This window comes from Theobroma cacao, chromosome 4 (assembly GCF_053813885.1).
Source record: "Theobroma cacao isolate CCN51 chromosome 4, ASM5381388v1, whole genome shotgun sequence".
Classification (NCBI taxonomy): domain Eukaryota; kingdom Viridiplantae; phylum Streptophyta; class Magnoliopsida; order Malvales; family Malvaceae; genus Theobroma; species Theobroma cacao.
In genome coordinates this window covers 37,194,508-37,209,923 of record NC_142642.1, presented here as the reverse complement: position 1 = coordinate 37,209,923, position 15,416 = coordinate 37,194,508, and the positions used below count along the sequence as shown (strand labels likewise).

Genomic DNA, 15,416 nt, shown 5'->3' with positions numbered 1-15,416 from the left:
AAACGGATAAAAACCTTGGTAAAGAAAAAGCAAAGGGGAATTGGGGTCGATTCCAAGCCGAAAAAGCAGAGGGAGAACAACTGCTGCTGGCTGCCCTCCTTTGACTGCCTCGTAAATCTTACTAATAATTTGTTGAGACTTTAAGATTCACCAAGGAGGAGCTTGTCCGGGAGATGCGAAAAAGATAAAGCAAACCAAATCTTCATGCCCATTCTTTATTGTTTTTTTGACCCTTTATGTCTTATTTTACATGCAACATTTACTGCTCCATGGAATATTAATTTCTGGTATTTGAGTTACGCAATCTTACAGCTAAGCTGGCTTTTTGATGCTTTAATAATGTTAATGTTTTCGACTACCATCATATCATTTCATTTCATGTCAAATTGTCAATAAGGGTTTAATTAACTAAAAAAAAAAAGAATTGATGAAAAATATATGAATTATTTATGTAATTGTAAGTCGCAAACAAACGACATTATTTTTATTGTCATAAATTTAAAAAATAACTTCTTTTTTCAAATATAACTAAAAATTTAAATAAAAGATGGATGAATGAATTTTTAGATATAAAATCAGAAACTTCATAATGTAAAATAAGTTAAGCGTGTAAATAGTAAGATATCAATTAATTTTGAGATATCCGTACTTGAATCCGATTATAAAATCTAATATACATATTCCACTTTATTTTAATTAACAATAACCTAATAAAACCTAAATTTATTTATTTAGTTAAAAAAGATGTAAATATCCGTTACAAAACTCGATTTGACCCGAATTCAATAATAAAAAATAAAATTTAATCTTTTTTTATATATTTTATTAGTAAAAATTAAATTATATAAATTGAATATAAGTTTTATATTTTAGAATAAATAATTTTGTCAATTATAAAAAAATACATACACTAAAAAATAATATAAACATTAAAAATTTTATTATCTTTAATTGATTTATCCTAAAATTATTACTTGCACCTTATCCAAACTCATTTATAAAGTATCATAATCTTACTTAGACTAGATATACTTGTTTACATTCTACTTATTACCATCCTTAAAATAAACATTATATTCTAACTTATTAATTAAATTACATAATATATTCAAGATAATTTCCATCACCGACATACCGACACTCAAGCATCTAATGAAGAAGATTAGTAGTTGGTCATTAGTGGAAGAAATTAATTAAGTACATGTAATAGGATTACCTCATAATTTATTAATTTACAAAGAAAAAAGAAAAGATGATTGTTACTTTATAATTAATATATCCTACTTTGAACAAATCGGGAAAAAAACTGCCTAAATGTCAATGGCACAGTACTCTTTATGTGACAAATTAAGCATGGAAAAAAAAATATCTATCATATGCAGAACCATGCATATGTCATAAAGACACCTGAACTATTATTACATATATATTAATTATTTCTATTTTTGTGTCTGTCTTCATATATCATACATATTTTGTTGTGCCCAAAGTTTCCAATGGAGGCAAGGATTCTTAAGTTTTGCAGTCCATCAATGATTTATATGGTTCAGGTGTTATTTGCATTTGATTTAAAGTCAAACTGACAATACTAAGATTCTCTTCCATGAGGTAACGTTTTTCATACTATTTTTCTCAGGCAAAAGATTTATTTGGGGAATCATGAACTGTTCAATAATGACTTTGTTGAATACATAAATTCTGTGTTTCCTTAGATACCCTATTGATGGAACTCATCTGAGAAGGGGGCTCCCTTAGCCTGCAAAATGGATGGAGATCCCAAAATCTTTGATTGCAAATGTAGGGCAGGGCTTGGCCTGGTTCAGCCATAGAGGTTTGCAAGTCCTACTTTCACAACAAAATTGGACCCATTCTTCTTTTACATGAATCACACAAAGATTCATTCAGCGAAGCTCAAGTGATGAATCCCTTGTTTATTATTCATAAAAACTTTCATGAATTTGATTTAAAATTTTTTATCTAATTCTGTAAAATATATTTCTTCTTTTATTTTTCCCGAGTTTTAAACATTGAAATTAATACGTATATGGGTATCTAATATTATCCGGTTAAATGATTATCTTTAACTAGTATATTCATTTGTACACAAACAAAGCAAATTAATGAAGAAAAGTGATACTAGTCAAATATTCCTTTTTGTCCTCCATACAATGAGGCAGGCAGAAAAAATGTGCATCCAACTTCCTCTTTCATCATGTTTTTCTTGAATCCAAAAGAAGCTGGTCTCTTAGATACCATCCTGGCATCTGGAAAGGAATAGATGGATCATCAAGCTCAAGTTGTCAATGTAAAAAAAAAAAAAAAAAAAAAAGGAAAAGAAAAGAAAAAAGAATATTTCCAAAAGCAGGGTCACTTCCTTTGCCCTTTAGATATCCAAATACCAAAAACATGGCCCATTTTCCTTTGATACAAGTTTTCACTTTACAAGCCTCTTTGTATTATTCAATCTTTTACTTTTTCTCCTTATTGCTTCAAATGATTCCCAGAGAGACCCACATTAAAACAGGGCAAAACACCAAAACATGTTCTAAATTTCATAGAAAAAAAGGGGAAAAAAAAAACAAAAACAAAACACATCACATCCCATTTCACGGAGGCAATTGATTTATGCTGATTAGATAACCTTTATTTGAAACAAATGGAAGTCCACTCATTATTCATGTTTAGAAAAAAAATTTGTGAGGTAGAGGCATTCTATGTGGCTCATTGCTAGTTGAAGATATAATTCTATATGTTTCTTTTTTCCTTTGACTATTTTTTTCGAAAAATTTGAGATAATTTGATAGCCGTGTGTTAATTTGGTTTGACATAAAAGGTTACATCAAAGCAGTATTTGTTTTAATATTTAATTTCACTTAATCTAAGTGTTTGTTTTGTTGACCTTTAGGCGTATTTACGTATATAATATAATTTTTGGATATACGAGGTTTTTAAATAAATTAAATAAAAAGTGATTAATTGGATAATGGGACTTTTGCTTTCATTTTCCATATTAATTGACAATTTATGTTTGATTTGGAGGTTGTTATATGTCAATTTTTTTCCATCCAAAAAAGAAAAAAAAAAAAACCCACCTTGCTTCATCAAAGGTGACTAAGTTGAACCCTAAAAAACTTAATAAAGCCCTATTTAACTCCAAGTGATTTACCTTTTTTGGCAGGGGAGAGAAGGGATTAGAAACAAGTTTCAGTGGGTTATGGGACACCTGGGGCTATTCCTATTCTAGATAACCATGACCCTAGACACCTTTAAACAATCTCTTACAAATCCTTAATTGTGGGACAATTGGTCTATCATGCCAGAGAAGCCTTCACTATGAGGTTAGTGGAAGGGCTGATGAACAAGCTTTAAAGCATTTTTTTCCATTTGTGAATTGGGGATGACCCTTTTTATGGTGTCCCAACATGGAATGTTCCGCCGTCTGCTCAATAAAAAAAAAACATGCCCTTGAAAACATAGTATATGAAATTTTGATGCTAATCGATTGGCTTAGGCCCCAACAATCATGAGGCAGAGAAACAGGACAAAGGTTAACTGACAGCCCCCCTCTTTTTAATGGAGAAATGTATGTGCCAAGACTAGTCAAAATAGCGAAGCCATTTATTCTAAATCTGAGGAGGTTCAATTAGCCCATGGTTTGACTGCCTTTTTATGTTTAGATAGTTTTCAGGTTTTAGTCAAGGATTGTTGCAGGCCCGAGGGGCGAGCATGGACGGCGGAGGCTTTTGAATTAAGCATGCTTTCCCTAAGGAGAGGCTCCGCTCCCTCTCAACAAGCAGCCAAAATTTAAGAGAAAAAGGTTAAAAATCACATTAATCAATGTCATGGTCCAGTGCCAGAAAAGGAAGCTTGATATATAGCTTCTATGGACTAGGGTAGCGAAAAGAAGAAAGAACAATAACAACACCCTAAAGACTGGGGCCAGTTGCCCTTGTTCCCAAGGGCACTAGCCTAGATTGAATGGAAAAAGAGTCAGATTGGTTAACAAAATTCCCTACACCACCTCCCCATTCACCCTCTGTAATTAATCAATCTGCAGAGCCACTCTTGCACATGCTCATTGCTCCACATCTTCAAAAGTTGAGAAAAAGAAATTATTTCCGGGGAATCTTGGAAAACCTGGAGTTCTTGCAGAATCCTGAAGCTCTAAGCTACTGTATATAGGAGAAGAATGCCTTTTTGAATACACCAATACATACAAATACATTTTTCCAAGTTTTCATACCAAGAAAAGAATAAAATCCAAAAAAACAAATCAAAGAGAAAGAGAGAGAGAGAGAGAGAGAGATGAAAGAGACAGAAACAAAATGCAGTAGTAGTACTGCTACGCAACATCCCTCTTTATCTTTTTCCTTCTTTAACTGCTTTTTTACTTTGATGGAAGACCAAGAATTGGGAAGAGATTTTAGAGAAGGGAGGGAAGGGGGTACAAAGACAGCTGCCAGTGGGGGGCATACTAGATCTCTTACAACACCTTAAACACTTTGCTGACCGGGGCAGCCTTTCCCTTAACCTCACCTTGTCGTTTCAACAAACAATACATAGAATAAAACGACATTGCCCCTATGCCCCCCTTGCCCCATCATGTTGGGACTGCCTTGAGATTTGAGGAACTAAAGCCTTTCAAGACTAAAGACTAAATCCCCTTCAAAATAAATTAAAAAAGACATAAAAATTACTATTCAGGAACCCAAAAAAAAAAAGGAGTAGACATTAGGGAGTCTGAGTGAGTGAGGCTTTCTCTCTCCGCTGCACTTTATTCTGTTCAAATTCGATACTTTGCTGTTTTACTGAGAACGAGGCTCTCTTTGTTTAACAAAGAAAGGGAGGGGGACTGCTTGGTCTCTTACGAGCTTTCTCTCTCTAGACTTTCATCTCTCTTTCTTTCTCTTTCTTTATGTCTGCCGCATTGTCTTGTTCTACTTCAAGAATCTCCCTTCTCATCTCACTTCCACGCATTAAAGTGCTGTCTCTATTTCTCTCTCTTTCTCCATCCCTCTCTCTTTTTCTTGAGACGTTGTAGCTTCATATTTTCTGGGTTTTGGCTTCCTTCTTTGCTTTCATATACGTAGTAGCGCTAAAGAGAGGATACTAGGACAACCCCATTTCTTGTTTTCTTCTCCTTGATTCAACTTCAACCTTATTTTGAGCAAGCGAAGATAAATACATTTGCTTTTTTTAAGCTAGCTATCTGGGAACAAAGAACTCAGCTTGTTTTTACTCTAGTAAAAATTAAGCCCAGAAATTGGGGAAGGAGAGTCCTGCCTATGGGGTTCTGGTAGCAGTTTTTTGTTTTTTTGGTGATTACAACCGAAGCTGGGAGTTTGGGGAACGGTAAAGTGTAACATTAGGAGCTGTATGAAGTAGAAGTCTAACAATGAGAGATGGGAAACCCAAGAAAAGCAAGGTTTTTTTATTTTTTTTCCTTCCTCTTTCTCTGTTTCTGGTTTTCTGTACTTAAATTTGTGGGAAAAAAACAAAAAGATTTGGAGGTTGTTAAAGTTAACTGATTAGTTTTCCTTTCTTGGGTGTTTGCTGTATTTTGGTGTAGCTCTCATGGTCCAAAAAAATGGTCAGAAAATGGTTCAATATCAAGAGCAAAACTGAGGACTTTCAAGCAGATGATCATGTTTATGGAGGTGGGTACTTGAGCCTTTTTCTGGGATTTCACAATGATTGCATAGTATTCGTCAAATACGGATATAGTTCTCAAGCTTTCATGCCAGAGAAGAAGGCTGGTTCTTTGCTGTGAAAAATGAAGGAAAGAGAATATTTTGTTGTGAAAAGAAAAGGAAAGAGAACAATCTCCCTCTATCCAATTAGAACATGCCAACTTGTCTTGGATAACTTGGTTAATCGAAGGGTTATCTTTTCCTGGATTCTGTTTATACTCAACAGTCAGATACCTTCTCCTTCCAATTTCTCATCAGCAACACAAGGCATCATTGAATATTCCGTTGCATCTTCTGTTTTTGTTTTGAACTTTTGTTCTGTTTCCTTTTTCTTTTGGGTGCAGATTTTTGCTTTGTTTCATAACTTGTATATATAACTTACTGATGTATTAACAGTGATTTTCTTTGTTTTTCAAATTTTAGGAGGTGAAGTGGAATACAGGACTAGCTTCTCAGAAAGAGAGCCATGCACGATTAAAAAGAGTAAAACAGGTTCCTTAGACCACCAGTTTTTGGGGATTTTTTTGGCTGTTTCTAAAAAGAAATTGTCCTTAGGACTTTATTATTATTATTCTTATTATTAATTTTCTAATGTGACTTTGATGTGCAGAAAAATTTAGTAAGAATACAGAGCAAAGCCGGCGAGGGAGAATGAATCTTGACCACCCTCGGATCATAGATGTCCAAAATTACAGGTATCTTTTATTTTAAAATTTCATAAAATATTATTTCATTATTTTTATTCCTTTGTGATGTATCGGTTCTAACTGCTCTTCTCTTTTCAATTGGAGCAGCATTTTTGTAGCTACATGGAATGTGGCTGGAAGATCTCCACCTAGCAATTTGAATCTAGAAGATTGGCTCCATGCCTCACCCCCCGCAGATATATATGTCCTTGGGTGTGTTTTGACAGTTTTGATCTTCATGTCTTGCTTACCAAACTCTGTTGTAGATCCATTGCTTATAGGATAATTTCTTTTTGTTTTCTTACAGGTTTCAAGAGATAGTTCCTTTGAATGCTGGGAATATTTTGGGGGCAGAAGACAATGGTCCTGCCAAAAAATGGTTGTCTCTCATTAGAAAGACTCTAAATAATCTTCCTGGAACCAGTGGAGGAGGGGGGTGCTATACACCATCTCCTGTTCCTCAGCCCATTGTTGAGATGGATGCTGATTTTGAGGGGTCATCTAGGCAGAAAAATTCATCTTTCTTTCATCGCCGATCATTTCAGACAACCAGCAGCTGGAGAATGGACAATGACCCCTCGATTTCACAGCCACGACTTGACAGGCGATACAGCGTCTGTGATCGGGTAATATTTGGTCATAGGCCAAGTGACTATGACTCCAGTTATAGATGGGGTAATAGGCCTAGTGATTACTCCAGGCCCAGTGATTATTCCAGGCCTAGTGATTACTCCAGATGGGGCTCTTCAGATGATGATAATGGGATTGCAGATTCACCAAGTACTGTATTGTACTCTCCAATGTCTTATGGTGGATCAGCATCCAATGAACAAGGATATAGGATGCCTGGGCATTCAAGGTACTGCTTAGTGGCTAGTAAGCAAATGGTTGGCATATTTCTTACAATTTGGGTGAGAAGTGAATTAAGAGATCATGTTAAAAACATGAAAGTATCTTGTGTTGGCAGAGGATTGATGGGCTATCTGGGAAATAAGGTATTACTTGATTGTGTTATGGTAGTCTTTCACTTTATTTTTCATATAATTTACTTGTCTTCCCCTCAAGATCAAAACCACTTATTATTAGCCTATATGGCTTGATTTGTCAGGGTTCTATATCTGTCAGTATGTTGTTGCATCAAACAAGCTTTTGCTTCATCTGTAGTCATTTAACTTCGGGACAAAAGGAGGGTGATGAGCTAAGAAGGAACTCTGATGTCATGGAGATTCTTAAGAAGACGAGGTTTCCACGGGTTCATAATGCAGCTGATGAGAAGTCCCCTGAAACAATCCTTCAGCATGAGTAAGGCCTTTGCTAGTCTACCTTCATTTATTCTCTTTTTTTTCTTTAAATTACTTGAATGACTAAGAAATGCATAATACAAAAAATGGAATTTAAAAGTAGATCAAGAATAGATCTCAAACAACAGATAGAAATAAATTCTTTTATTATTTGATGATAAATTGAATTGGTTTATTATAAGATTATTTATATTTGACTTAAAATGATTTGATTGTGCTTCAACTTCTTTTAATTGTCCATCTCCCTGCCTGACTGCTGCAATTTTAATTTTCAATGAACATATTTAACTGTAAAACTTGATAATAAAAATGGATCCATCTTGTATATGCAAAAACTATTACTATTTTCTTGTTCTGGGTGATTGTGTTCTTCACCTGCTTTTTGTTTGCATGCACTGACTATTTATATAATAATCCAGTCGAATAATTTGGCTTGGGGATTTGAATTACCGTATTGCCCTCTCGTACCGATCTGCCAAGGCACTTGTTGAGATGCAGAACTGGAGGGCATTGTTAGAAAATGACCAGGTATGCTTTACTGTCCTGTTAAAGAACTCCGTAAGTTTCTTCACAGGTTTGAAATACACATCATAAGATTTTACTGTCAAATTTAATAAGAAAACCTTTCATTGATTATTTTCTTGGCAGTTAAGGATAGAGCAGAAAAGAGGGCGTGTTTTTGTGGGATGGAATGAAGGAAAGATTTACTTCCCACCAACATACAAGTATTCAACTAATTCAGACAGATATGCCGGGGATGAGATGCACCCAAAGGAGAAACGGCGAACTCCTGCCTGGTAAGAATTTGCTTCCTGCCTTATGTTCTTAAAGTTATAGCTTTGATGCAAAACAAAATGATAGTGTGATAAAGAAAATTGGGTTATTAAAAGTAGTTAGTCTCCCTTCTCCTGTCTCCTATTTGGTGTTTGTTTTTTTTCTTAAATTTTAACCACTACTGACTTAATTTAACATTTTTCTACAAAGGTGTGACCGGATATTGTGGTATGGAGAAGGCCTCCACCAGTTATCTTATGTTCGTGGTGAATCTAGGTTCTCAGATCACAGACCAGTTTATGGTATATTTTGGGCTGAGGTTGAGTCAAGTCATGGCCGATTGAAGAAAAGCATGAGTTACTCTAGTTCAAGGATTGAGGTAGAGGAGCTTTTGCCATATGCGCATGGATACACAGAGCTAAATTTTTTCTGAAGGATGAGGGAATGGTTATGACCCACATTCTAAAGTATGCTCTCTCTCTCTAAGTTTACACATTCTTTGATGGTTCATAAACTTAGGCTTTAGTTGTCTTGTTTCAATATTGTCAAACTATTCTGTGAAGGAATGGTACGAATGCCTATTCTTATTTGCAAATATTTGTCTTTTCCCATTCCTAAGTGATTCCTATGGTTTACAACCAGGACTGTAAGTATCTTTTGGAGAGATTTCAACCTGCTTCTGCATATCAGCAATAATGTGCTTTCTGAGTCAATCAGGTAAATCCCTGTCGAGCTTTTTTTTTTAACATTTTTTTCTGTCTTGTGCATCAAGTTTGTCTAGGCTCCTTTGTGCTTGTGCTCCTTGGGCTTAACCATTGACTTCAATAGCTTTTAAGCAAGGAAGAGATACCCTCAACGTATCTTTCAAAAAACTGAATCAGGCCTCTAGCTTTTGGTCACTTAGCTAATGGATTATGTGAATCTATATGAAACCCAGCTCTGAAAAAGAAAATGTACCTGGCATATAATGAAAATGTTTGATATCTTTGTTCTCTTTCCCCATTGTAATTTTTCTCGAGAATAGCCAATGCCTTATTCTTAATTTTTAAGTAGAATTTTGGTCCCAATATGCAGGTAGGAATCTCTTTTGAGGACATTCATTCTTAAGGGTGATGGAGACATTCCGTTGCCCACTAACCAAAAAAGGTTGGTCCTCCTCTCTTTTTTTCTTTACCTTTTTTATTTCTACTGTTTTTGCTACTTATGGTCTCTTCGACTAATCTTATGTCAATGTTTTCCTGATCAGGTGTAAATTTTGTAATTGATTGGTTAACTAACTCCACCCATCGACTAATTCCGCCTCCTCAATCATAACACTGTTAACTTTGCAACATACCAGTCTCAGAACAAGGCATAATTAAGTTAACTGTTTAACAAACACCCTCTTCTATGGCATCTCAAAGCTCCGTACGAGTATTGTTAATTCTTCACAATGATTAGGTACTATACTTTTCATAACTGGTGATTACTTCTTTACTTAAAAGTAAAAATTAGCTTACGTGATAATGGTAGAGCTTTTTTTGGGTTTTGCAGGCTGAACTTGCACTATCAGGAACTGCCAAAGTGGGTACTTGAAGATTGTTTTATTCATGATGATTCTTTTGTTAGTTTTAGGGAATTTTTTTGATGAGCTAAAGACAATGAAGTATGGTCAATATAATCATTAGGCTACTTACGTTTTGTTTTAAATGCAAAGAGAAGTAAAGGTTTGATGGATACTCATTACCAAAGTGATAGAGGAAATGTAAAAGAAAGAAGAACAAAAAAAAGAAGAAGAAGTTATAATAGAAACCAGGATGCTTCTTTTCTCCCACTGCTTTTGCTAATGATTTTACTGGAAAGAGGTTGTTTCCTTGATAATCTAGCAGCTGCACTGCCATTTACTTTTCTTTTTCTACTGTGGTGTGAGTAGCAAACCAGAAAAAGCAGCAGACAGTTTTGGCAGGCTTGGCAGGTTTTATGGAAGCCACGATTAAGAGACTTCTCTGTCGAAAGAGTTTTTTTTTTTATGTTCACCTTTGTCCTCTGATGCGTGCACCAGATCATTAGTTTGTTCTTACCTGTGTGGAATGCAGAGAAAGTAAAACAAGTGTGGGAATATTAGAATACGGCCTTCTTACCAAAAGAAAAAGTGGGAATATGGCTTATATAATCCCTTCAATAATACTTGTACGAAAACATGGACTCGCCTTCTTACCGTGCACGCCTTCACATTGTCCCCGGGGCAAAAGAGAAAGCTCCTGCCTCGGTCATCAAATGGAAATAGTATGCCTAGTAATAGAGGCATAACCTATATAATTGTCGTACTTTACTTTGCAAAAGCAGATTTAAGTTCCAACTTTAAATCCATAAAGCCCATAATGAGAGAATAAAATAAAGGAAGAGGGGCAAATGGTCTGCAAATGTATGTGCTCCCCATTCCAGATATATGGTCAAAGAAGGGGGCCAAAAAAGAGTAAGAAAACAAGAGAAAGAAAAGATACGTTCAAAGCCACCAAAGCGGAACCTTATTAGTCATCACTTTGGCTGGACACAGTGCACTCAAGAATGAAGCGTTGCCTTCTGGTCGGATGTTCATTGGTCTAACTCAAGCAACTTACCATCATTCCACCAGATTCTGGCCTCTGTTTCTTCAATAGAAAGCATTAATTCTATAGCTTTTTGGTGAAGCTCACTCAGCTTGGATCTTATAGTACAATTCAGATGGCTACGTGCATGACTTAGGACCATTTGGAAAATATATATAAATTACCAGAGACAAGCAAAGAGACCACAGAATGTGTTATACCTATATATTTTAGTGTGGAAAAGGACTAGCAAAACTTTTGCCTTTATTTCTCTGGCCATGGTAGACTTTCAGTTAGCTCAAAATTGTATTCTGGAGAGGACACCATATTAGCCGCCACTGATATATGCTGTCTCCCCATCATTCTGTGTAAATCTTAAGCAAAAGAGGGGGAAAAAATGAAGTGTATTAACTAGCTTTAATGGAGGGATGGATTCTTTAGGAAAGACATAATTGAAGCTTGAAACAAAGATACTTGATGATTCAAAGTTCAAAATACTTATCAATTGTCCCATTCTGACTGATATATGAAAAATCTAGGTTCGTTTTTTATGATTCAGTTATTAAAAGGTACTGATAGATAATGGAAAATTAAGTCGCCTGGAATGGGAACGAAAAGGAGAGACTCATCATCCTTTTCTCTTTTTTGCTCACCATTTTTCTTTTATCTATTCAGAGGCTCCTGGGACAGATTTGTTGTTCCCGTGTAATAACTATAATTGTCACATAAAAATTCCAGTTTCTACTCCTTAAGCTGATATCTTGCTGGTGCCTCTGTTATTTGAGACTGGTCCCCAGTTTCAGGCAGGAATCACTCCAAAGAAACAATCCCTGGAAGAGTGATTGGGACATTTCTATAATACACAAATGGACACGGTTGGTCCTCTTTTTTACTTTTCTTGGTTTTGCTGTAATTCATTACACAACACCATTTTCTTGAATCTTGAATTTTTTTAGTCTAATCTGCTTATGTAAATTTCTCTGTTTGATTATGTACATTGTTCTTGGCTGCCTGCTAGGTGAACGCTTGCCAATCAAGCCTCTAATTTTCTTTTCTGTCCCAGTCGCATTAGTTTATGATAAAAGGGAATAATCTGCAGCTTTATAATTACTTATTGTTCAGCATGATGAACTGACTCAATCAAGCAGTCCCAACTGTTCATGTGCAACAATGAAGATGAAAAACCAGCATGTCTTTTAATTAAACTGAGAGGTAAACTTTGGTTCGGTGCACTGCAAATCATTGTTATAATATTCAAGCTTATGGTAAAGGATCAGAAGTCTGCAAGTCACATACTGAAAAAAAGTAGGTCCATTGCTCCTCCTTTTTCTCTGAGGTGAACAATATATTTGAAAAGAACATGACAGTTTACATATCTGACAATTACGTTGGCAAGTCATGATTTTGAGGCTCTTTTCCTTCTGAAGATATTGCTGTTCAGCTTGCATCTTTTGCTGTGTTTAAGCAACCGATTACAGTTTCTTGCTTTCCAAATCTTAAAGTATATAGCTATTAGTCTCGTTGTCCTGTTTTGCTGACTCGATTACTCTATATTTTAATCCTAGGTTGAGAAGTTAAAACACATATAATCTGCCATGGCTCAGACCATGTTATGGTTTGAATTTTTGGCTATAATCTGAAGTACCCTTTTGTGAGTGGGGAGTGAAAGCAACAATGGCTGGCAAAAGCATGTTCCTTTTTGTCTCTGCAATGCAGACCATACCAATGAATAGGTCTTATTCTTCTGCTATTAGGGAAGGTACTGCTATTCGGCTAGCAGACAAGGCTGCTAAATTTTGTCCAAGGCTCCTTTTATTTCATACAATTTCTTCTCGCTTAAAGGTATGTAAGATATATTTACTTCATCTGATACAAAACCTTACAAAGATTATAATCTCTCCAAAATCCTCTCCTCTTTTTCATGTGATGATTATGCGCACACACAAATCCCTAAAATCTCAACCAGCATGAGCTCAGCAAGCATCTGAAAGAGTACAATGAGGTCAATAACATTAAGGCTGTTTTAAGCAAGCATGCCTTCATGAGATCATAAGTAGTGTATCTGACCTTATGTAGTTGTCTTTATGCATATCAGAAACTTTTGAAAAAGCAATACTAGTAAAACTTTTTTTTTTTTATAATTAGGAGAGGGGGAATTTGAACCCTGCTTTCTATGCAGGGGATCATGTATCAACCAATGAGCCAAATGCTCAAGTGCTAGTAAAATTTAATTAGAGTAAAGATGAAAATTACAAATGCCATGTTCCTCTATTACCGTAGGAGCTGAATGCCACAAATCCAACAGCCTTGCATCTCTGAAGTAAGCCAACAAACTTTTCTGATAACAAAATACATAGCAGCAGCAGCATTTGATCTGCCTTGAGGGTAAAATTTCTGCCTCAGAACCTCTTTGAGGGTACCATTCTTATTGGCACTTTCAAAGCCTCAGTGTCAATTCCGTCCAAAGCAGTCTGATCATCTCGGCAGTCAGGAGAGTAGAATGCGCCTAGATATCTGCATCAAACAAGTTTCATTGCAATCAGTATAAAATTCTATAATTTTTTGTGGTCCTTAAACAAATACAGAAAAAATGCTTATAATTAATGAAGCATTCCTGTCAACAGTGTGAGAGAAAACAGAGAAATAAGGTTCACTTCAATTTGTACATCTCATCTACTAGTCTCCCAACTTTTCTCACTTATGGTTAAGTAATTACAAATATATTATTCTCTCAGTAATTAACAATAGCGAAGATATAGAAGAATTGTGGTTGTTTTGATCGCCTCAGATACAGAAAGCAGCTGGCAATTTTATAAGCTGTACTTTTAGCGAGAGTTTTTGCATTTCCGGACATAAGAAGCCATGAAAAAGTTAGATTTGTTAAGTTGACTTGCTTATTAATGCGCTAGCTAGCCGGTGTTCATAGTCAGAAAGTAATGTTATCAGGTTATTTGTCTGCTGTAATCTGGGTTTGCTTAAGGTGTCTTTATATGCCAGCCTATCAGGTGCGGGCAATGGTGGTTTGTTGTTTTCACTATATGGCGTCTGTAATGTCTACCTCTGCGAATGATCTGGCTTTCTACCATTTTTGGGTGCTTAATATAATATATTAGCTGATTAAGCAAAAGAAATATATTGGACTTCCCCTAACTTTGTTGAAGCCTTTGTTCAATCAAAGGCAAGTCAAGATTGGCAGGTCTTGGAAGAGCGTTAAGAGACTGTAATGGGTATGTTATTGGTATTTTCTTCGGTTCGTTGGGTATCCAATACAACTTCGCAATACAATTGTTCGCCTCCTGCCTATTGGTAGGAACGAAAAGATTGATCCTCGAATCCGACTTCCAACATTATCTTGGGTTTGTGATGAAAAGTTAAGATCTTGAGATAAATGACACATCTTTAACAATACTGACAGCTTATGGATTCTTATTAAGGATAACGTTTTTGTAAACACATCTCGAGAAGCTGATATATATCCTCGAAGACGCTCTCACCAAGTTCGGAGTTAATATTTCAAAGATGTTCTTCACATATTGCTAATCTCTGCACACCTCGGGATGAATTGTTAGCAGGTTCCAGGTTTGTTTAAACCTGTTAAGTCTAATTTATTGGTGGAATCCCTTGATTGTTTCTGAATTAATTTGAGCTGGTTATATCTGTTCTGGCTGCTTCTGGATCTGTTGGTGGCTATGGCTTCTGGGTTTGTTAGAGCCTGCTTAGTTGTTCTGGAGACTTTGACATGACTTCCAGGCTTTATTTGAATACGCTCAAGACTGCAGTACTGATGATTGTAGCAGGTTCATGTTTCTTTGCTCGTTTCACAATTATGCTGTATCGGTCTGACTTTATCTGTCTGCTTCGAGGTGCTCTCACTCCTACATAAGCATCTGCGTCGGTTCAGCTCTGACTGTCCTCTTCTCTCTATTTCCTCTGGTGGCTGTTTTGCTGTGGTGGTTTGCTTTTTACTTTGTCTAAAACTGTTCCCTTGAAGGCTTGTTTTTGTTTGTTTCTAATCTGATATGCCCTTTGGTTGATCAGAAGCTGCACCAATCCTTGATACTCAATGAAATCTCCGGTTGACTATGCAAGGGAAGAAAAGGAATTTATAAACCACAAATTGTGCCAAAGTACACAGTCAAATTCAAGACACAGGAAAGGTCAATTATATATTTAAGGAGCAACAAATTAAGATGACAAGAGACACTCAAACAATCTTAAGGAATATGAAGAACATGAAAACAACCTTGAATTTTAAATTTAGGGTTTGAAAACAATCCAAAGTATTCTATATCGAAAACTGATCCTCAAGCATGAAGTAAGAAATGGAAACAGCATCATATTCCCATTTAGCAGGTATATTATTTTATATTTCTAAAACGACTTGTCTATTTTAATTTT

At 35.7% G+C, this 15,416-nt stretch overlaps 1 protein-coding gene across 1 annotated transcript; it reads left to right on the top strand.

Moving 5' to 3' along the window:
- The first annotated feature begins 4,794 nt into the window (after nucleotides 1–4,794).
- Nucleotides 4,795–10,259, top strand: CVL1 (CVP2 like 1). The gene is made up of 14 exons (XM_007034752.3): nucleotides 4,795–5,425; nucleotides 5,570–5,657; nucleotides 6,114–6,182; nucleotides 6,301–6,385; nucleotides 6,485–6,589; nucleotides 6,684–7,371; nucleotides 7,485–7,678; nucleotides 8,097–8,205; nucleotides 8,326–8,474; nucleotides 8,662–8,918; nucleotides 9,094–9,168; nucleotides 9,526–9,597; nucleotides 9,698–9,891; nucleotides 9,985–10,259. Exons 1-10 carry the CDS (start codon nucleotides 5,396–5,398, stop codon nucleotides 8,882–8,884), a joined length of 1,740 nt encoding a protein of 579 aa, XP_007034814.3. The 5' UTR covers nucleotides 4,795–5,395; the 3' UTR covers nucleotides 8,885–8,918; nucleotides 9,094–9,168; nucleotides 9,526–9,597; nucleotides 9,698–9,891; nucleotides 9,985–10,259.
- Nucleotides 10,260–15,416: the final 5,157 nt, after the last annotated feature.